The 20,665-nt window shown below is 49.6% G+C and overlaps 1 protein-coding gene across 1 annotated transcript in view; it reads left to right on the forward strand.

Annotated features, from left to right (window-relative positions):
- The first annotated feature begins 7,270 nt into the window (after window positions 1-7,270).
- The window catches only part of MEIS1 (Meis homeobox 1), a 107,534-nt gene continuing 94,139 nt past the window's right edge, over window positions 7,271-20,665 (forward strand). Inside the window, exons 1-6 of the mRNA XM_061989204.1 lie at window positions 7,271-7,361; window positions 9,033-9,259; window positions 10,953-11,094; window positions 11,665-11,715; window positions 12,615-12,665; window positions 14,129-14,275. Coding sequence (XP_061845188.1) covers window positions 7,350-7,361; window positions 9,033-9,259; window positions 10,953-11,094; window positions 11,665-11,715; window positions 12,615-12,665; window positions 14,129-14,275 — 630 coding nt within the window. The 5' untranslated portion in view covers window positions 7,271-7,349. The remainder of the gene's footprint in view (window positions 7,362-9,032; window positions 9,260-10,952; window positions 11,095-11,664; window positions 11,716-12,614; window positions 12,666-14,128; window positions 14,276-20,665) is intronic.

The raw sequence follows: 20,665 nt of genomic DNA on the forward strand, positions 1-20,665 counted from the left end.
AGCTAGCTCAAAATTGTTCAAGAGAGCTCAGAAATAGGGACGTGTACATCTATGTACTCACCTATAAGACCTGGAAGTGAATGACAGTCACCTTTCCCAACTGTCACACGTGCTACTGCAGACCCTCTCTTCTCTCCTGCACTCACACACACCAAGTTGGATCCCAAACACTTAGAGATGAGCCGCTTCTGCCCTAGTAAATGCCCAAAACGAAAGAGACGGAGCAACTTGAAGCTTTTTTTGCAGCCCCCTTGTTGGTTTGGGTTTTTTTCTTTCTTGCCGAGAGAATTGTTTGTGGGTGGAAGAGAGATGTTTAAATAGCTCTGCAGATCCATTTAGTAAAGTCAATATGCAATTATGCAAAAGTCTGTGATAATGCACCCACAGATGCAGATAGCAGCGGATTGTGCTGTCCTGGGGGAAACTCAGGGAGGTTTGCGGGGACCCCGACACGCTCCCGTCCCTGCCTCCCCGGCCCCCTTCACGCCTCGACACACGGCGGTGCCCGGGGATGGGGGAGCTGCGGAGGCGCTGCGGGTCCCGGGAGCGCCCGGCGCCGCCCGCCCGAGCCCCTGCGCGCCCGGCACCGCTCCGGCGGGCACAGAGTTCTGCTCCTTCTTTCCCTTTCTTTTGTTTTTTCTCTTTTATTAATTTATAAAACGTAGGTGATTTATACCTCAATTTACCCAGATTGTATCGTCTGCAGAAAAGCCCATCTCGGTGGCTCGAACGGCAAGCCGAGCCTTCGCAGAGCCCTCAGGTTTCCTCCCATCCCGCCGTGCTTAACAACCCCAAATCCCCGCTCAAATTAATGCCTATCCTCTTGCAATCGGCATCAGAGGCAAGGAGAAATAGTTCTGTAATGGGCTCGTTAGCCAAGCTGACTACGGGGTTAGGTAATAGGGATGGAGCAATATTGAAAATTAGTTTGGAGGAAAACATCAAATGGCAACTCTCTGCCAAAACTCCGCTTTGCTCTAGGTCACCCGAGGTACTGTCAGATACCAGTACTCAGTTCCCTGTGGCTTAAAATTGGGGAGGATATTTTGTTACTCGCTAATTTGCTTCTCTTACTATGTCGCAAGTACTTTGAGGCTCGTTTTAAAGGGTGAGATGCTTCGTTCCACTTTTAAAAGAAGGGCGTTCAAGATTTTATACCAGGGACACAGCATCATTTAATTTCTGCTTTATGTGTTCCGAGCAAAGCATCCCTAATCCCCCTTGCTGGTATTAAAAAAAGAGGAATAAATAAAAATGAGGCAGGTTGTTGTTGTTTTCTTTCAAAGACAGCAGTTTTACCCACAAAGACGAACTCGGAGCTGAACTTAGCCTAACAGAACTGAGGAGAGTCTCCAGGAAAAAGGGGTGGAAAAAAAAGGTATCGAATATTTTAAGCTAATGTCACCCTCTGTTGAACTCTGGCAAGTGGCTCTGAAGGCAGAGAGCTGTCGGAGTTGGTCTGCTACAAGTGGCAGAAGGGTTTGCTTATACCTCCAGTTAACACATATTTTTTAAAAACCCTATTGTTCGGCTACGTGGTTGTCTCCGGCTTTTTAGGCGATGTGCGGCTTGAGAAGAGGCGCTTAGAGATCCTTGCTTTAAAAAGCTCCTTGGGAGCTCGTGTAGGCTTCTAGATTTTTATCTACGTGTACAGTCGGCTGCTAACACTCTGTAAATACGACAAAGGCTTTGCATTTCACAGCCCCTCTGCTCCTCTCACCTCGTAGAAGTCAAAGGGTTGTTTTTTTCTTAAAGGTGAGGGGTTTTATAAACAAACAAAACACAAACTTTTTGTTTGGTTGGTTTGGGTTCGCGAAGGTGGGGTTTTTTTGCATCTCTTTTTTGAACATTGTTGTTTTGAGTAGAGCGTCTCAGGGAACAGAGAGCCAAGAAAGGAATTAGCCAGCGTGGTTGCATCTTGCCTGGCAGCATCCGCGACTGGGGCACAGGCAGTCTCAGGAACTTCAAACAGCAACCTGTGTGCTTCGCTGAAGTGGAGGCTGACGCTGTGCAGGCGTAAAACCTCCCCTCTCCTCGTGCCCCACCAAAGAGTAGCTGCTCTGGAGGGATCAAACCTCCGGGAGCATCCTCGAGGGCGGGAGGTGCCCGGGGAGGGAGCGCTCGCTTGGCCTCACGTTACAGCCGAGTGGTGGCAAAGTTTTTAAACTGTTTCCAAATATGTGTCCCCTTCTTTTTATTTTCGTTTCTTTTCCTCCTACGTATTTAGCTGATGTCCGGCTGCCTATCGCGGGCAAACTCAAACCATCTTTACCAAATCCCTGCTTCATGCAGCTGATTGCTTCGCACTCTGCAGTCAATAAAATCCCGAGCACTTAAAAGTGGAGTTTTCATACAATTACACAGGTGTAGCCGACGAAAAAGAACAACAATTACATATTCAGCTTTTCTCTCCCGGGTCGCTTTTCTTTTCCTACTTCTTCTACCGAGAAATTTGGCGCCTCTGGCCCCTCCAAATTGCCGAAAACTCTCTACCTTTTTTTTTTTAACTCCCGCAGAAAGTTTGCAGGCATTTCGGGCTGTAGTTTCCCCGTCGCCCAGTAGACGGCACAACAGCTCAATCCTTCAGATGCCAAAGAGGCGAGCAGCTTGCGCTTTTTTTCTTTAATGAAGCGGACAGACTTTTACACAGCATTTTTTTTAAAGAAATTATTATTGTCATTTAATTCAACCAGAAATATAGTAATAGTACTAACCAAGGGAGAGGGCTTTGGCATAGGGAAAGGGGTAAAGAGATGCAGCGGGCAGCTGGGTTAAACACAGGTATCGCTGCGAACACCGGCGCGGAGCAGCGCTTCCCAATTGATACAAATGAACTTGTGGCGCCGAGGTTGTGTGAGAAAAAAAGATGCCAAAAACCCTTCACCCTCCAAAAAAAAAAAAAACCCAACCCCAACAACTATCGTGCTGCTGGGTTTTGGGGTGATTCTGGGGATCTGAGGCAGAAGTGGCCTCATTACGGTGTGAAATAGGAAGGCGCTGCTGGGCAGGGACTGGAGCCGGCTCTGCTCTGCCTCGCCCGGGCCACCCCGAGGTGCCACCGCGGGATGAACCTGGCAGCCACTTTTGTCTCTGAAAACCTCCTTTTGTGTGTGCGTGTGTTCGTGCCTTCCCTCCCTCCGCCGGCACCGCTGCCGGAGAAGTTGGAAGTGATCAAAAATCCCGGGCCAGTAACTCATTTCCCAGTTAATTTTCTTTAAAAAAATTTATAGCGGTGTTTGGAAAGTTTTAAGACAACCGTAAATTTTATGGGGAATATTTTATGAAGCCCTCTATTTAATTAATAAAAGACCCCCATAACTTCTGCAAACGTCGGGGGGAGAGGGAGCGGGCAGCCACCCCCCGTACCCTGTGCGTCCTTCCCCCTCCGCGGGCCGCTGCGCGGGCTGCGCGGCTGCGGCACCGATCCGGCAGCGCTCGCCCCGGGGCTACCGGCAGCATCCCAGGCCCTGGCTGTTTTGCCGGCTAGCACAAGCTGACCTCGGGATGACTCCCCAGCCGGACCCTCCGCTCTTTGTTTTCTGAACCGGGAGCTGGTAAACAAACCCCGAAACTCCCGGCGCTGCGCTTCAACTCCTCGCAGTTAAACTGCCTTTTATTATCACTTTTCCCCCCTGCCTTGGGTTGAATAAGTCTTCAAACAGGTTTTTCTCTTTCCTCTCTCCTTTTTCCCCATCCCTCATTCAAGCGTTTCATCAGGCTCTGTCTGTTGCGATATCTCCCCACGTATCGCTTCCCTCTCTCTTATCTGGAGCATTCCTGGATTATCTCTCGGCCGCTTTTAAAACGCTTTCTTCTGTGGTTTCGTGTTTGTTTGTCTCTTCTGCTTGTTCCTATTTCAGTTTTCAAATTTCAATATTAATGGTGAAAGAGCACACTGGGATGCTAATTCCTCCCCCCCCCCCCCCTTCCCTCCCCAAAATCCCTGCTAGGAAGGCGGCAGGGAAGCCAGCGAGAAAACACTGGATTGTTCCTAGGTATGACTAATTCTTTCCTTAAGCTGGGAAATTCAGACTGATTAAAAGCCTCATTTATTATCCGATAAGCAAATGGACCCAGATTCCACCTCCTGGAGGAGGCTCCCCGGCTCCCCAGACGCGCTTTTTTTGCCTCAATTCGCTGGACCCCTCCGCGAAAGGCCCCGTTTAAGCCGAGGGAGGACAAGGCGAGGGGGAGCATTGAACCGGGGCCGCGCTGCAGCGCGCAACGCACCGCGCTCCGCAGCGAGGCCACTGCCCGGCCGGAGTACCCCCTAAATCCCCGCTTTCTTCGCTTTTCATATCATCCCTGGTTCTTTTTTTACCCATTTCCTTCCACCGTGCGATAGGCAAGTGTCACTAGATCCTTACAAAACGGCAAGTTTGGGTCGAGTCAAAAAACAACCCCCCAAAAAGAGCAGCTTTGCCCGAGAAGGCAGCGGGGTGGGATGCTGCGCGGGTCGGTGCCGCCGCGCAGCCCGTCAGCCTCGGCAGGAGCTTACCGAGAAGGCGCGGAACCGTCCCTTTACTTTTTCTTTTTAACAGATGATTGATTGCTGTCCGGATTATCAACTTGTGAGGTGTTGTTTTCTCTCTCTCTCTCTCTTTTTTAGCGAGTTTATTTGTTAGGGCCGGTACCTCGTCGCAGGCGGCAGGACGCGCAGCGCGGGCTCTCGCAGCGCGCCCGAACAGTAATAACTGTTTGCTAATTGTAAAATCCTTATCCAGAATGAGGTTTGGGCAAACAATTTGTACGACTGTAATTACACTGTTAAAGTGTTTTAGGCTGGGTTGCGCTGGAGCGATCGTATAAAGGCCTGGTGGGGACGCTTAAAAACGGGGAGTTTGGGGGGTTTTCCCTTAACTTTTTGGGGGTGCGGGGGCGAGGAAAAAGGGATGAAGAGAAGGTGGTATCTCTTGGGGTTACCCTGCAGCCTCTTCCTGCGAGGGACTTGTGGGGTGGGAAATGGTTACCGAGCGCCGTTCGCCGGGGTAAAGAAATAAATGAGTCCCCACGCCCAGTGGGCCCGGCTCCCACCACGGATGCGCGGGGCGGGTGGAGGTTAGTGTATTAAAATGGCTCTTACCTGAGAGGTCTTTATTTCCCTCGCCGGGATAAAAAGCCGGTCCTAGCGGAAAGGAAAGGGGAGGAGGGGGTGAGGGGTCGAAACGGGTTTCCCTGAAGTTTGAGACGCGGCGGCGAGGGCCCAGCCGCTGCCCGCCACCCCCGGCGCCCCGGCAGCGGAGCAGCTTCGCCCCTGCCTCGGGGGTTTTACCGCACACACATCCCCCCGCCCGCCCTTCTCCAGCAGATCTCTCGGTGACCGCCGCACCGGGCTGCCGTTCAGCGGGGGGGGTTCTCCCCCGTCCCCCCCCCGCGCCCCGCTCCCTCCCCGGGCAGGCGATGCGGTGGTGTCGGGGCTGCGCGCAGCCCGGCTCGCAGGTACGGGGAGAAGGGGCACTGCGAGCCGCTGTCCGCTCCCGGAGCGGCGGGGACCCGCGGGGAAGGATGGCTGTGCTTTTGGACGGGAGCGGACCCCCGGCTACGCGCACGGGGGGCGCCAGGAGGGGCGCTCCCCGCGGAGCGCAGCGCGGCCGCGGAGGGGGGCGCCCCGCGGCCAGTGGCCCCGTTGCCCGCGGGGCGCCCCGGCGCTGCTCCCCCCCGGCCCCCCCTTCGCCCCCCCCCCGCGGCGCGCCGGTCCGAGCCCCGCTTCCCGCTCGGACCAATGGGGGCGCGGCGCGGGGCGGCGCGGCGCTGATTGGGCGGCGGCGGCGCGGCGGCGGCGGCCGGGGGCCGGGTGAGCTCACTCGGCCGGCGGCCGCGGGGGGAGCCGCCGGAGGCGGGAGGGGGGGTTGGGGGAAAGACGGGCGGGGGAGCGAGGGGCGGGCGGCGGCGTGGCCCCGGGGCGCTGCGCGAGCGCGGAGCGGGGCGGTGGCGCCGCTAGACAAAGGGGACGGGAGCGCCCCTATACCCACCCGTTGGGGGCGGGGGGACACACAGCACACGCACGCACGCACCGGCCGGGGGGGGGTGGTGTGCGGAGGGCAGGGCCGGGAGGAGGCGTTGTACGCAGCACCCCCCCGCACACACACACCCCGCCTGGCGCGGGGCGGGGGCGCGGCGCTGCGCGGGCGCGGGGCAGGCGGCGCGCCCCCCTGCGCCGGTGGCGGAGTTGCTGCCGCCCAGCGCATTGTGTAAGACGCGACCTGTTATGGCCACCACTACTTCCGGGTTCCCGCAGTCTGCTCCAGCCCGGCGCTGCGCTGCGCTCGCCGCGGCGGTGGCGGCGGCGGACGCCCGGCAGCGCGCGGCCCGCGGCGGCAGCGCCGCGCCTCCTCCTCCTCCTCCTCCTCCTCCCTCCTCCTCCTCCTCCCCCCCCCCCTTCCCCTCCCCACTGTCCTTCCCCGCGCCCGCCCCGCACGGCGCGGCGCTCCGCCCGGCACCCGCGCCCGCGCCCGGCCCGCCTCCGCCAGCCTCGCCCGGCGGCCGCGCAGGGGCAGAGCGAGCCGGCGCCGGCGAGGAATTAGGAGCGATCCGAGGAGGAGCGAAAAAACCCCCCCATCATCATCATCATCATCATAATAACCATAATAAAAGGAGAGCCGGCGCGTTAGCGAGCCTTTTTAATTTTTAATTTTTCCTCCTCCTCTTCCTCCTTCTCCTCCTCTCTCCGGTTGGTTTTTTTTTTCTTCTTTTTTTAAGATTTTTTCCGTAAATTTTTTCCTCTTTTTGTGTTTTTTTGGGGGTGAGCGCGCTCGAAAATTTTAACATTCGAGGTGTCCTGCGCGGTGGGAGCACACGCAGCGGATCATCATCAGTCATTCAGCACCTTGACAAGCTCGCCTGTGATTGACAGCCGGAGTGGCAAAAAGCCATGAGACTTGGTAGTTGGGTTTGAGGGGCACTTTAAAAAAAAAAAAAAAGAAAAAAAAGAGAGGAAAAAAAAACCAAACCAAAAAAAAAAAACCCAACCCCGATTTGGGGAAAGGATATTTGCTTTCGCCCCGCCGCTGTCTTGGAAACGAGAGGGGGAGAGTAAGAGAGACAGGGAGAGAGGAAAGAAAGAAAGAAAAAGGAAGGAAGAAGGGAGAGTTGATTTTTTTTTTTCCTTCTATTTTTTTTTCCCTCTCCTTTTTTTAATGCTGAGTTACCGTATCGCTTCGCTGAGATCCAGCAAGCCGAAGATTTTACTCGATTGCTTTCATTGCTGGCGACGCTAAGGGATTTTTGCCTCTTTTTTTTTTTTCCTCGGGGGGGGGGGGGTTGGGGGGGAACTTCACGTTTCTTTCTTTTCACACTGGCCTTAAAGAGGATATATTAGAAGTTGAAGTAGGAAGGGAGCAAGCAGGCCGATGGCGCAAAGGGTACGTATGAAAAAATCGGATTTCAAATGTGCAATAATACTGAAACGTGGCTGACAGAGACGCTGCAGAAAAAGTTTTTTTCCCTTTTGCTTTTTTTTTTCTTTTCTTTTCTCTCTCTTTTTTTTTTTTCTTCCCTTTTTCCCCTCCTCTTTGGAGTAGGGGCACAAAGCGGTGTCCTGGAGCGGGAGGATTGATCAGTTGTAACCTTAAAAACCTGTATATATTGATATTTTCTTGATTCTTTTACCTCCCCATCCCGGATCTCTCACGGAAAAGGCAAGCTTTCTAGACATTAATGACATGCAGGCATGTAAGTGAATATGTCCGAGCCTCTGTATTTGTTGGGTTTGTAGCTCTAGTCCTACCAATGTCTTTTTTAAAGTCACCGGTGCTTGAAATATTTGTATGTGTGCATGTCTCTGAGCGTTTTGCTGTGTTAGTGATGATATACCGCTTCACTTTCAGAAGACAACTTTTTAGCTGGGAGCAAGCACAACTTTTTTTTCTCTCTCTCTTATTTTCTTATTTTTCTTGTTTTTCTCTCACTCTTTTTTATATATATTCACAAAAAGTACAATGCAATGAGAAAAAAAAGGTGCTCTTTTAAAAAGAAAGTCACTTGGATTTGAATTAAGAGGCTAGCAGCCTGCACTACCATGTGTATTGTTTCTTTTTTGGATGCGATCTCTGGGGTTTTTTTTCCTTCCAACTACCCCCCAAATTGAAGGGGTTTTTTTGGGGGGGGGGAGAAAAAAAAAAGAAATCAGCCAGGGCCTGGTGAGGAGGGATTTGGGGAAGGGGTGAAGCCCTGGGAAGAAGTTTTCTTGCCTCATTTGCTTGCTGCACCTCCGAGTGCTGGGTGGGAAAGAAAGTTTCTCTGCTGACAACTTGCCTTTTACTCTTTTGGTCCAAGCAAGTGTCAGGGATCTTTAAAAGTGTTTATTCACACCTTCGCTTTTAATAGATGAAAAGTAGCTTTTTTTTCCTCCCGCTGCCTGGGAACCGCCTTAGCTTTCACTCCTTAATCTTTAACAAAGAAAACTCCTCTTTTTAGGGGGGGAAAAAAAAAGAAGGCATTTCCAAAATCCCGAGAGCTCGGGCAAAACGTTTTCCAGCCTTTCGGCTTTCCAAGTGCGTTCGCGTGGAATTGCTGTAAACCCCCAAAATCGCTCCTTTTTAGTTTGAGGCTGTGTTTAGGGTTTGTTTGGGGTTTGGTGGGTTTTGGTGGTGGTTTTTTTTTTTTTGCTATTGCTGAACTTTTTGCATCTTCGCTGGGTGAGGTACCTGACTTGTGATCAGCGGGAAAAGTTGGGCAGAAGGGAGAGTGAGGCTTCGTGAACCTCTTCCATTCACTGAGGAGGGCATCTGGGAGGTTCGGAGATGAGGACTTTAATTTCTTTTTACTTATTTTTATTCTTATCGTCATCACTATTATTTCTTCTCCGCCCCGGAGCAGTGCGGGCAGCCGGGCCGGAGCAGCGCGGTCCGGCGTTTGCCTTCCCGGGCCGGCGGCTGCGGAGGGAGCGGGAGGAGGGGAAAGAACCGGCATTGCGGAGCGGGGTGGGGGTGGGAGAAAGCGGCTTCTCCCCCAGGGAGGGCGGGGGGGGGGGACGGGAGCTGCTGCCGCCCCCCGCCCCCCTCCGACGCCTCTCCGCTCTCTCTGCCCCGCAGTACGACGAGCTGCCCCACTACGGCGGCATGGAGGGGGTGGGCATCCCCACCACCATGTACGGGGACCCCCACGGCGCCCGCCCCATGCAGCCCGTCCACCACCTCAACCACGGGCCGCCGCTCCACTCGCATCAATACCCCCACGCCGCCCACGCCAACGCCATGCCCCCCGCCATGGGCGCCTCGGTCAACGACGCCCTCAAGAGAGATAAAGATGCCATCTACGGGTAGGTGCCGCCTGAGGCTCCGCGCCCCCGCGCAACCTGCGCGGGAGGGACCGGGGAGGGGGTGGGAGCGGCGGCGCGGGCCGGACAGCCCCTGCGCGGGATGGGGAAGGGCGCCGCGCGGAAAAGGGCCGTTTTGTTCCTTTTGAGGGGGGCGTTAGTTATGGAAAGGTGAGGGGAGAGAGGGCTGGGGAGTCCCTCGGCCGCGGGGGAACTGCAGGATAGGAGCCGGAGCTTGTTGGACAGGCGACAGCCATCACTCGAGGGAGGAGGAGGAGGAAGAGCAGGGAAATAATATTCCCAGGGCACAACCTGTGCCGGGTGGTAAATCTCTGCAGGGAGTTTGGGAGCCGGGAGAGTTTGGAGCGGTGCACCCAGCTCTCCACCTCATCCGCCTCTCCTTGCCCTGGGAAGGGGAGAAGCGCCGCTTCCCTCGGCTCTCTTAACTTTTTAACTTTTTAATTTCCTTTTAAATTTTAATGGTTCTTAAAAACTTTTTTTAGCCAAGAGCACTGAACGGCTCTGAAGGCGGCAGCTTGCAAAGCAGCTTCTAGGCCGTGGCAATGAGAGCTGATGGGTTACGTTGGGTGGCAGATGCTTTAAAGAAATGAATCTGCCTGTCTTGAGTTGGAAGTTTAAGAGCCTTTTTAAATCGTTCTCCAAACACCGAGGAGAAGGAGGACTAAAAACAAAAAGAAAAGAAGGTGTAATCACGCCGTTCAGTTTCTTTATCGGTTTATCAGAAATCTGTAGCCTTGGTTAAAAGTCAGTGGAGTGCGATACCCTCCCCCCCCCCCCCAAAAAAAGAAGGAAAAGTATGAAACCATGGGAAAAAACCCACCCTGAGCTGCCCGTTATAAACACACGTATATACGCGCGCGTGTGTGTGTGCCCACGCTTATTTATTTATCTAAATTATTAAACGTCCGAGGGAGCCAGATGCACACGCAGCTTTTCTCCCGGGGAGGCTTTTAAAGCTGGGAGAGCCCAAAAGCACCTGGTTCCCGGCGCAGGCTGGGCTGCGGGGGGAAGCAGCGGGCCGGGCCGGGCCGTGCCGTGCGGCAGGCAGCGCCTGCCGGTACAGCGGCTGCTTTGGCGCTGGCTGTTGAATGGGTTTAAGGTGGTTTTTCTTTCTTTTCTCTTTTTATTTTGGATGGAGGATGTTTGGGGATTTTTTTTCTGGTTGTCGTGGGGTTTGTGGGTTTTTTTTTACCTCCCCACCTTCTCTCCCAGCAAGTCCTCCAGCAGAAAATGGGAATTAAAAGCATGAAAGGCAGAAGCAGACATCCAGGGATTTAAAATTATTGTTATTATTATTGTTATTATTTATTTATTTTCCTAAAGACAAGGAAAGTTCATTCAAAATGGCTGCTGAACCAGCTTGGATTTTATTCTTAGCTTGTTCTAAGGTTGTATGAACAATATCAGGGGCCGGGTAACACGGACAGGCTGGGGAGATGCAGGGCTGCCGGCCGGGCGGCTGCGGGAAGGGGCCGGGGCGCCGCGGGAGGCGCGGGGGGTGCCGGAGCCCCCCTCGCTGGGTGCCCCCCTCCCCACGCACGCTGCTACGGGACTAACTATTGTTGTGTTTGATTCTTTTTGTTTCGTTATGTTCTTTATGATTATTATTATTACTATTATTTTTACCACCCCCACCCCCCCTCTGTATGTGTGTGACTATTGTATTTTCTTTCAGACACCCCCTGTTCCCTCTTTTAGCACTGATTTTTGAGAAATGTGAATTAGCTACATGCACACCCAGGGAGCCCGGGGTAGCGGGAGGCGATGTTTGCTCCTCTGAGTCTTTCAATGAAGACATAGCAGTGTTCGCCAAACAGGTCAGCAAAACCAGGTTGAAACGGTAAAAAAAAAAAACCCAAAAACAAGAGGGGGGGAAAAAATAGAAAGAGGGAAAAGGAAAAAAAAAATGCCTTAACGAGAAAAACAAGTCTCTGTTGAGATAAAGATGCGCGTTTCCCCCTCCCCCCTCTCTTACTGCAAGAGACAAAAAAAAAACCAACCCAACCAACCAACCCAAACCCCAACCAAAACAAACCAAAATAATGGGGAAATCTCGGCGTTTACCACCCCTTTAAAGGAATGGATTAATCGGAGCGGTCTGTGCCCAGGCGGGGAGTTCCGCTGCGTGGCTCCCAGGAGCCAGGGCTCTGCCCGGGAAGCTCCGTAGGTATTTTTCGGTGTATTTGATTCACTTGTTCAAGTGTTTGGCTGATGTACTAAATCCAGCAGTCAGGGCTTTGCACGAAAGGTTACATAATGGACCCGACAGGGTAATGAAGCAAGAAATAATAACGTCTGCTTTTTTCTGCTTCCACATCTCAAATCTTTTTTTATTATTATTTTTTTTTCCCCCCTCCCTCTCCTTTCCTCTCCTTTCTTCTATTTAGATCCGAGCAGAGAAACCCCTCTTTTCCTCTAATCCTGAACTGGATAACTTGGTAAGAGTTAACAACACTTCTTCCTCTCCCCACCCCCCACCCCACTACCCTCCCTTCCCATTTTTAAAGAAAAAAAGAATCTTATTAAATGTTTGTTTTAATTTAAACTTCAGTGTCTTCTGGAGAGGTGCTTTGGTGGTGCCAAATTTAACGTTGCTCGTGTGGAACTTTCTATTTTTATTTTTTTTAGATTAGAAAAGAATTGCGAAGGTGATGCTGATTTTTCTAATCACAAATAAATACGGTGCGGTAATCGCGTGGAAGTCAAAAGAAAAATATCCCACGAGGCTGTCCATGAAGCAGACCCCATCCAAAGGGGAGCTTGGTGGCGAGGTCGCCGGCCCAAGCAGAACGTGGATTTATCCACGCTGTAGCCAACCCCTCCGCGCACCTTTTGAGCAGCTCGGTGGGAAATGGAAAGGATTGCTGTGGCTGGAGATGCCCCATTTGCTGACTCACCAAAAACAAGCTCTTTTCTACTCTTTCTTGTTGCCTTTATTTTTAAGGATAAACAACAGTTTTTTGCCTCGGCTGTAGGAGTGTTGCCCCCGCTCTTGCAGAGCGAGGAGCCAGCCATGGTGTTGAGGGTTGTTTTGGGGTTTTTTTTCCCTTTTAGAAGAAATGTTTATGATCCGTATAATTTAGCTGCTTCGTTGCAATAGGGACTTTTTTTCCCCTCTTTTTTTTTTTCCCCTTTTGGTTAACTCTAGATCGCTTCTCGTTAAACAGGGCACAAAAGCCACCGCTATTAAGTTTTAGTGTTATTGCCATAAATCAAAACAACTTTTTATTTACTACTAGAGAAAAGTCAAGCTACAAAGTGCAGCAAGGGGCGGCTGTAGGAAATATCCCCAAATCCAGGAATGAGATAAATGCTCGTTTTGTTTGTATCTTTGCAGATGATTCAAGCCATACAAGTATTAAGGTTTCATCTGTTGGAATTAGAGAAGGTAATTTGTGTGTGTGTGTGTCTCTGTCTTTTTCTTTCTTCCACCTCAGTTTCAGTACCACTGAAGTTCAGGCTTCTGGGAAATTTGCATAAATGTCTTTCTTTCTGGTAATTAGTGTCAAGACCAATCTTGGCGTCCATTTCTCTTCGCAGTTTAATTACAATTTCAGCCTCTAAAACCGGGCTCTCAAACGCCCAGGCCTTGTGTTCGTTCTAATACTTCGCTGGCTTTGTGTAAATACTTGCAGTTCTGTGGTGCTGCAGATGAGACTGGAGATGGTTGGTTCAGCCAAGCCCCTGAAATTGTGATTTATTTTTTTTAAGGAAAAACCAATTTTTTTTTTCAGTGATGATGGGGAAGAGACTTTGGCTGCAGTTAGTTGGAATGGGGAATTTATCTTTTTAATTCTTTCTTCTTCCTTTTTTTTTTTTAAGAGCCATCTGCAGGTCAGGCTCAGGGCACGGATTGTCCTGTAACATTTTGCAGAGACAAAGCAGAGTTGATAGTTGTGTCTTTCTCTTGTTCCTGGGAATATTGTACACCTCTGAGCAGAAGAAAGAGATTGCGGCCTAAATGCCAGCGTTGGGGGTTTTGTTGTGTTTTTGGAGGGTTTTATGTTTTTTTCCTTGCTGGTTATTTTAGAGATCATAGTGGGGAGAATGGTAATTTCTAAGAAGGCGATGTCATCCGAGCTCACGTTAAATTGGACGGGCGCTCTGGTTTCCTGAGGATTTTTTACGTGTCATTGATAGCTGGCCTAGAAGAGAATTCCCTTTCTCCTAAAAATAAACATTTTGAGAGGGTTTTTTTAAATACTTGAAAAGTTTCTCTGGAGCCTCAGCCACTTTATCTAACCATAACTGGCAGGTTGTTCTCGCTCTACCCAAAACGTATTAGAATCTGCCCATTAACAGAGGCGGCTCAGGTACGAGTCTGTCAGGGCGGCTGGGGATTTCAGGGCAGGGATGCCTAGAACGTGTTACAGCCCAGTGCATCGGGATATATAGACTTTTGTGTTTTAAAATCCTTTTTCCCCCCTGTCCTTGTACCCCTTTGGAAAGGGTTTATGATGAAATAACTGGATGAAATTAAATAGTTTACCTTAAATGTCACCCATGCAGGTCACCTCTCTAATGGCCACAGCTCCGGGAGCAGATGAATTTAACACGGGTGTTGAATATGTTGTAGCCTGTGAATCATCTTGTCACTGTCAATTTTCTGGGATATCTCTATTTTGCGAGAAAAGAAAGTTATTCCTAATTCTGGATGCGTCTAGAGGTCTCGGGGGGATAATTGCAGTGTGTTTCCCCTATTTAGGACTTTTGATGTCACAGAGGTGAAGGGGGGGAGACTGGTTGCACTTGTCAATTTTACTTATGTATTCCTGATTATATTTTCTTCCTTCCCCCCCCCCCCTTTTTTCTCTCTCTCTTTTTTTTTTTTGAACCTCCATCATAATCTAGGTACACGAATTATGTGACAATTTCTGCCACCGGTATATTAGCTGTTTGAAAGGAAAAATGCCTATCGATTTGGTCATAGACGATAGAGAGGGCGGATCAAAATCGGACAGTGAAGACATAACAAGATCAGCAAACCTAACAGATCAGGTATGATCTCGCTAACGCCGCACACACGCTGAAAAATTTGTATGCAGATGGCTCGCCGGGTCACTACGCCTCCTTTTTATTATTTGCATATGATTAAGTCCCTTTTAGATAAATTTCCATCGAAATGAAAATTTTTTGAATAATGTGGCTATTATTGCTTCATTAAGGCTTGCTCCCAGATTCGACCTGGCGAGATGAGCTTGTAAAAGCGTCGCCTGCAAACTCGACCTGTTTCTTGTCGCTTTTAATTTTTGTCTTTATTTTATTTACCCTTTACAAGAATAGAAGTGCTAGCTGTGAATCGCCGGCTTCTCGGTGGCTTAGGAAAGGCTGGACTCGTTTCCCTAAATAATAATAGTGATGATAATAATAATAATAAAATCCGAGATAGGTGGTCTGGGGAAGACAGAGAGAGGGTTTGAAATCTAGCAAATACTGGCTATTTTCTTCCCGTCTCTACGGTTCATTAGTCCGTCTTGTCAGTTTTCCTTGGCCGAACGCTTTTAGACTTCAGTGAACATTGCTTTGTGCACGCCTGCCTGCTGCAAACGCGCCCATTTTATTTTACTTAATAGAAGGATAAAAAAACCCTCCCAATCCCAGTAAAATTCACACACCACACCCCCAAACCCAGAGAAAATAGAACGGGACCCAGGTTTTTAAGCATTTTCCTTGCTCTTGCAAGTTTCCAGTGCTTCTCTTTAGAAAGAAAATAACTATATCTAAAAGCCCAAAAGCAAGCCAGCAAAGCCTTGTGTGGCTTTGATGGGGTCCAGGTTTTCTCTGGGATGGTTCAAACCTTTAATGCCGGCTGGAGCCGATGTAGGAAACAAGGATGACTTTGGGAAAGCCGCTGGCTTTCCCCTCTTCCCCCCCCCCCCTTCCTCCCCCCCACTTCTCTGCCTGTCCCCTCTGCTGTGCTTATCCTGGGATTCTTGCCTTTTAATGAGAGCATTTGGGGCTAATTCAGGAGGTGCCCAGAGCTAAATTAAGCTCCTGGATGATGGAAGTGGCTGAGATTTGGGTGGTTTTTTTTCCTTTTTCTAGTTGGATGCAACTGCAGGGTTTTCCTGGTCTGTTTGCTTTCTCTCATCTGAGGGGGTAGCTATGAGAGAGAGGGACCCTGAGCATACATGCACACAGGAAAAAATAAAATCCCTGACTAAAACCCCCAAGTTATTCCCTTCTTGATGATCAGCTGCGTAAATACAGTCTTAGAGGAGTAATCAGCTCCCGACTCTGGAGGTTTCCTTTTGTTCAGGCAAGGCGCAGTCAAGCAGACAGGAGTTTCCTCAGCCGCTTTGCTATTATCACCAGCACTGTTTTATAGATTACCCACATAAAGGTGCATTGCATTGCAGCAGTATCTTAAATATTTTCTGCTATCTGCCGCTGCCTCTCGGTCTGCTGGCAGTGCCGTGGCGGGGGGAGGCAGGCATGAAGGAAAGCATGAACTTGCAAAGGCTTTATGTGTGGAGAGGTATTTTTTCCCCCCAAATTCTGTTCGGAAAGGAGGGGGGAACCTCTTATTGGGGCGGGCGGAGGGCGGCGCGGCGAGGAGGCGTCTGCCGGGCCGCGGCCGGGGGATGCTGCTCCCCCGGGGCCGGGGAATGCTGCCCTGGGGAAGGGGGCGGACCGGCGTCTCCTCGCAGCGCCTTAAAGCGAGGGGAGCCCAGCAGCGAGGGTCTAGGTGAGGGGAAGCTCGGCTCGCTGCTGTTGAATAAAAATTGTAATCCAACAAGTCTAACTAGAAAATGGGTTTCTAAAAGCTCTGGAGTGCTGGGTACATAAAGCTATTTGAGCAAATTACAAGAATCGCTCAGGGGCACGAATGAAATCAACACTTTAATTGCCTCCAAAATGAAGATTTATACCCCATTTTCCCAACGAATCATTATTTTATTAAAGTGAAAGCTAAAGAAATGAAGCTATAGTTTTGGGGTTGTCAGGGGGAGGGGGTCGTGTGTATCGCTGCGGGTCCCCTCCTCGTGTTTTTTTTCCTGTCCAGAAGCGCGGACGTTGCGCGGTGGGCTGCGGCCCCTCTCCCGCGGCGCGGGGCTGGCCGTGCCCCGCCGCTGAGCTCAGCCCCAGCACCGCTGCCTTGCGCAGCCGCGGAGCTGCGCGGGGAGCGGGGCTTCTCTTTCCCCCGTCGAAGGGGAAAAAGTCCTCTGTCCGACCCCCCCCCCACTTTCCCTTCCTCCCTCTCGGCCAACGAGACGGCGGATAAAACCCGCACGGGAGGAAGGGAGCGTGGAGACTGCGCGGGAGAGGTTGCGTGGGTTTACAGGGGGATGCGCGGCCGCCAGCGCTCCCCGGTACACTGCGGTGCCAAGTCCGGCCCCGGCGAGGCCGGCAGTATCTGGGCCCTAATGGTTAAATAATAAGGTGTTGAGTGCTTGTCGCTGGGGCGGCTAATTAGGATGTCCCTCCGCGGTGCGCGTTTATGGCTGCGCGGCCCCGGGAAGCGCCGGTGTGCAGGGCCGGCTCCGGCCGAGGGACAGCCCACGCTTGTGCTTTTGAGAGTAGTAAAAGAGTAAGTATGTAAAAGCTTTTATTATGGATTTAATTGCATTTTCTTATATTGTGGTAGTAAAGGTTACAGTTAACAGGGCTGGGATTTTTTTATTTTTGTAGAATTTATTGGTTTCCCCCTATTTATTCTTTCCTTATAGGCCCCTCAATGCCAGTGCCTTTAAGTCCACACACCACCCCCCCCCCCCGGTTAATGGAAAGCAATGACACTAATGCTAGATTTTGTAAAGTAAAGCCCCATAACACGAACCATTGTTCAGTGATTTAACTAGCTCAGTGGCAATAGGTCACTAAAATAGCATCCTTCTCCCACAGGCCCGACCCCGCTGCCTGCCAGGGTGGGACCTGCGGAGCTGTTGTTTATCATTACGGCTCCAAAAGGAGCGAGGCAGGAGTTTGGGATTTTTCTTTTGTTACCAGGGATAGTTGAACTCGAGATCAAGTGAGGACTTTTAAAAACCCTGGCTGAAGGATTGAGCCCATCCTCAAAAGTTTCAAAATAAACTGGTTGGGGTTTTTTTTTGTTGTTTTTTAATCATTAGCTTTTCAAACATTTGCGTGTTTAAATTTTCAAATGTTTGGCAGGGCACGGAAAGATTTAAAACACAGCTGTTGCGTGATGTGGCTGGGAAAACTCCTTCTGATTTAGCACACACACAAAAAAGACATACCCCAAAGAATCTCTGTAGCCATATAGCAGCAATTCAGTTTCTTAGGGAATCCTAAACTGTTGCTGTGGGGCTGTTTTCTCAAAGCCGCATCACCTTGGCACTCAGGTGCTCTAGTCCAAACTGTAAAATTCCCCCTCCAAGACCGTGTCCACAGAAAGCTTTTAGAAAGTCCTTTAAGGAAAGCACAGCGTAAAGTAGCCACCAGATCCAAATAAAGTACATTAGCAGCGCAGGACGGCTTGTATAGGGACAAAACAGTGTTTTCTTACAGCAAATAAACCTGTTGAGCCAATGCATGGTAGCATTAGTTGACAAAAATTATCGTTGAATAACGCACGAGCCCAGTTAGGCGCGCAGCAAACTTTTCAAGGCGTATCGGCAAGGAGCCAAATTCCTATAGGGACTAGGAGGGAAATGATCAAAAAATGAACATGAAATAAGACTTCCTGCAAGAAGGTCCATAATTCAACATTATTTGACTCCGCTGTCAGGGAAATTGTTGAAGGATAGTAAACCGGTACTAGAGCCTCAGTCATTTTTGTTACAGTCTTAAATGTTTGCAACTGTGGCGTTTTAGATGGCCCTTCCCAGGTGATAGTATATCATATATATATATATGTATGTAATAAAGCAACACTTCTATTTATGCTGCAATAGATTTTTTTTCTTTAACGTGTACAATTGCAGAGTTTCTGTAAACAAAATGCGGATAGACAGCAGCAGCTTTTTTGAAAGTGGAGAAATTACTTAGAGCGTATTCTTTACGAAGCAAGAATCATAAACTGGAACACGATATATAGCTGATCTGAAGGTGGGTGGGTTGTTGTTTAAGGCATTGACCAGTTGTGAGTGGAGTAACTTTCCCAAATACTTCAGATATATTGGCTATGCCTTGCAGCCAATGCAAAAATAATGCCTCAGAGGGGAAGAAATGAAATACTAGGAAAGACTTTTACTTAGGGAGTTCTTCACAGGTATTTTGAAGCCGTGTATGGTTTTAAGTGGAGGGAGCTGAGAATATTACTGCCTTCAGTATATGTGCTCCCATGTTGGAGAAACAGGCATCAAAATAATAGATGCAGTGCAGAGGGTGCAAGGTAGAATTCATTTCGGCATGATAAGAGAGAGCCAAGTAGGACTCCGAGGAGGACCAATAAAATAACGTTTAGAAGACTCAAAATTTGATTTGATTTCCTCTGCCTTTATGCTGCCTTGAGCCAGCGAATCCTTTTGTTTGGTTGTTTTCAGGTGATTTTGGTTTTGTTGTTGAGATATGCTGGAGGTGTTACCTTTGCCCGAGTTTGGTGGGCTGTTTAACGTGAAGGCAGAACATGTGAATTTGTATCCGGGACCTGTTATCATCTGAAACGCCGCGGCTGAAGTTATATTGAGCGAAATAAGGTTTCCTTGTGTTTACGCGAGTAAATACATTGTGGTGTGGATAAGAGATTTCTTTAACGTATGGTTTCGATTTGAGAATCTTTGCTGGGTCTGGTGATTTGGGTTTCTTTTTTAAATCATAATCAGGAGCCCAAAGATACCCGTCCTTACAGCTGAGTACAATATTTCCAGCCTTCCTTAAGTTGCGTGCTCAGGCCTAACTCCCATGGAAAGTGTTTTTCAAACAGAAGCTACCTGTTGTTGCAAAGGAGAGTTTAATTTCCTTTGTTTTTTTTCAATATCAAACCCCCCAGAGCTGAATTTAAGCCCCAGGTAACCCTGGAACTCTTCCTAAACGTTTGTGAGCGTATCCCGAGACGTTCCTGTGAGCGGGAGCTCGTGGCGGCCTCCCGTTAGGGACCGCGGGTTGTTATTTTGGGGCAACTTGGAGGTTTACAAGGAAGCTGTGAAAATATGAGTTTACCTTAAATTTAATCTTTATGGCTGAAGGTTTGAGTCTTCCCTGGCTGCTCGTCCACAGGTAGCAATAAAGGTAATGGGCTGTGCACGCAGAAGGGTTACTGCAGCCCGGAGTGGGCAGTGTTAGCACTAAAAAAAAGAATCATTTTACGTTGTGCTCAATCAAAATGAGTAAGCCTAAGTCGTGCTGATAGATGATGCTTTGAAAAGCATTTTCGCATCTTAAGAAGCGAAAATCCAGCACAGCCTCTTTAAATTAGGGAATCTTTGTTTTGTTTTGCATTTCTGCGTTTGGGGTTTTTTGGTCACATGAGCATGCAGTTAGGAGCTATCTTGTGTAATCTAAACAAATTTAAGAACATAAAGAGGAGGGTTGTTTTGAACTGGTCATTAAAATTTTTGAAGGTTTCTGGCATTGTTTCCCAGGGCGGATTGTGTGGGAGAAGGGGAGACTAGGGTGCTGCAGCGTTACCCCCTGTCCTCGAGGTAGTACCTTCCTCTCCTCATGGCTCAGTTGCTTGGAGCAGGTGTTGGCTCTCAGGGCAAATTTGGAAATGAGTGTTTATATTTGGGGTTTTTCTCCTGCAGTTGCAGCAATATTTGTAGAGGGTATCTCTAACAGAGCATGCATTTTGCGTTTTGCCTCGTTTAAGTGTGTTTCTGCCACTGATTAATGACCCCACATCTAACCCGCTGCTGGTATTCTGTAACATGGCTTAAAGACAACTTGCGAGCAGTTGGTTCAGCTCTTCTCTGGCATGCTTAAGGTGACTGCCTGTTCCCTTTTACCACCTTCAAAAGGCAAAAAAAGACACGTAACCCAACCTCGGAGCATAGGTGAGTGCAGATTCTCTGCAGGCCGATGTCTTTGGGAGTCCACTTTTTTAATTTAGGTGAGATCCCGTGGAAAGCTTCAGAGCCTCTGTGGCAGTGGTGGGGGTCTGGCCTCAATGAAGGGACTCCTAATGGCACAGGGATCCCCATCACCTCCGCGGGCTCAGCTTGTCGAATTGTATCCCTGGCTGTTGCCGTCATAGTTTAATGTATTTCATTTTGAGTGTATTATATCTGAGAAGCAAAGAGCAACATAGAGATTGGAGGCTTATGTGGGTTGTTACGAGTACCGAAGGTGATAACATGAGGTGGTGAGTGGTTTCTGGGCATTACTGGGTTTTGGAAAAGGAAGATTGAGGTTCATTGGTGAACATCTGGGCAGATGCTGAGAACTCGAATGTCGATGAGGTCAATTTATAAAGAGTCTGTGTTTGTCTTGAAAGCAAAGGGCCCGTTTTTTGTTTGGAAAAAGAAAGAAAAAAAAGATATTTAA

The sequence above is a fragment of the Colius striatus genome, chromosome 2 (genome assembly GCF_028858725.1).
Source record: "Colius striatus isolate bColStr4 chromosome 2, bColStr4.1.hap1, whole genome shotgun sequence".
NCBI classification, from domain to species: Eukaryota; Metazoa; Chordata; class Aves; order Coliiformes; family Coliidae; genus Colius; species Colius striatus.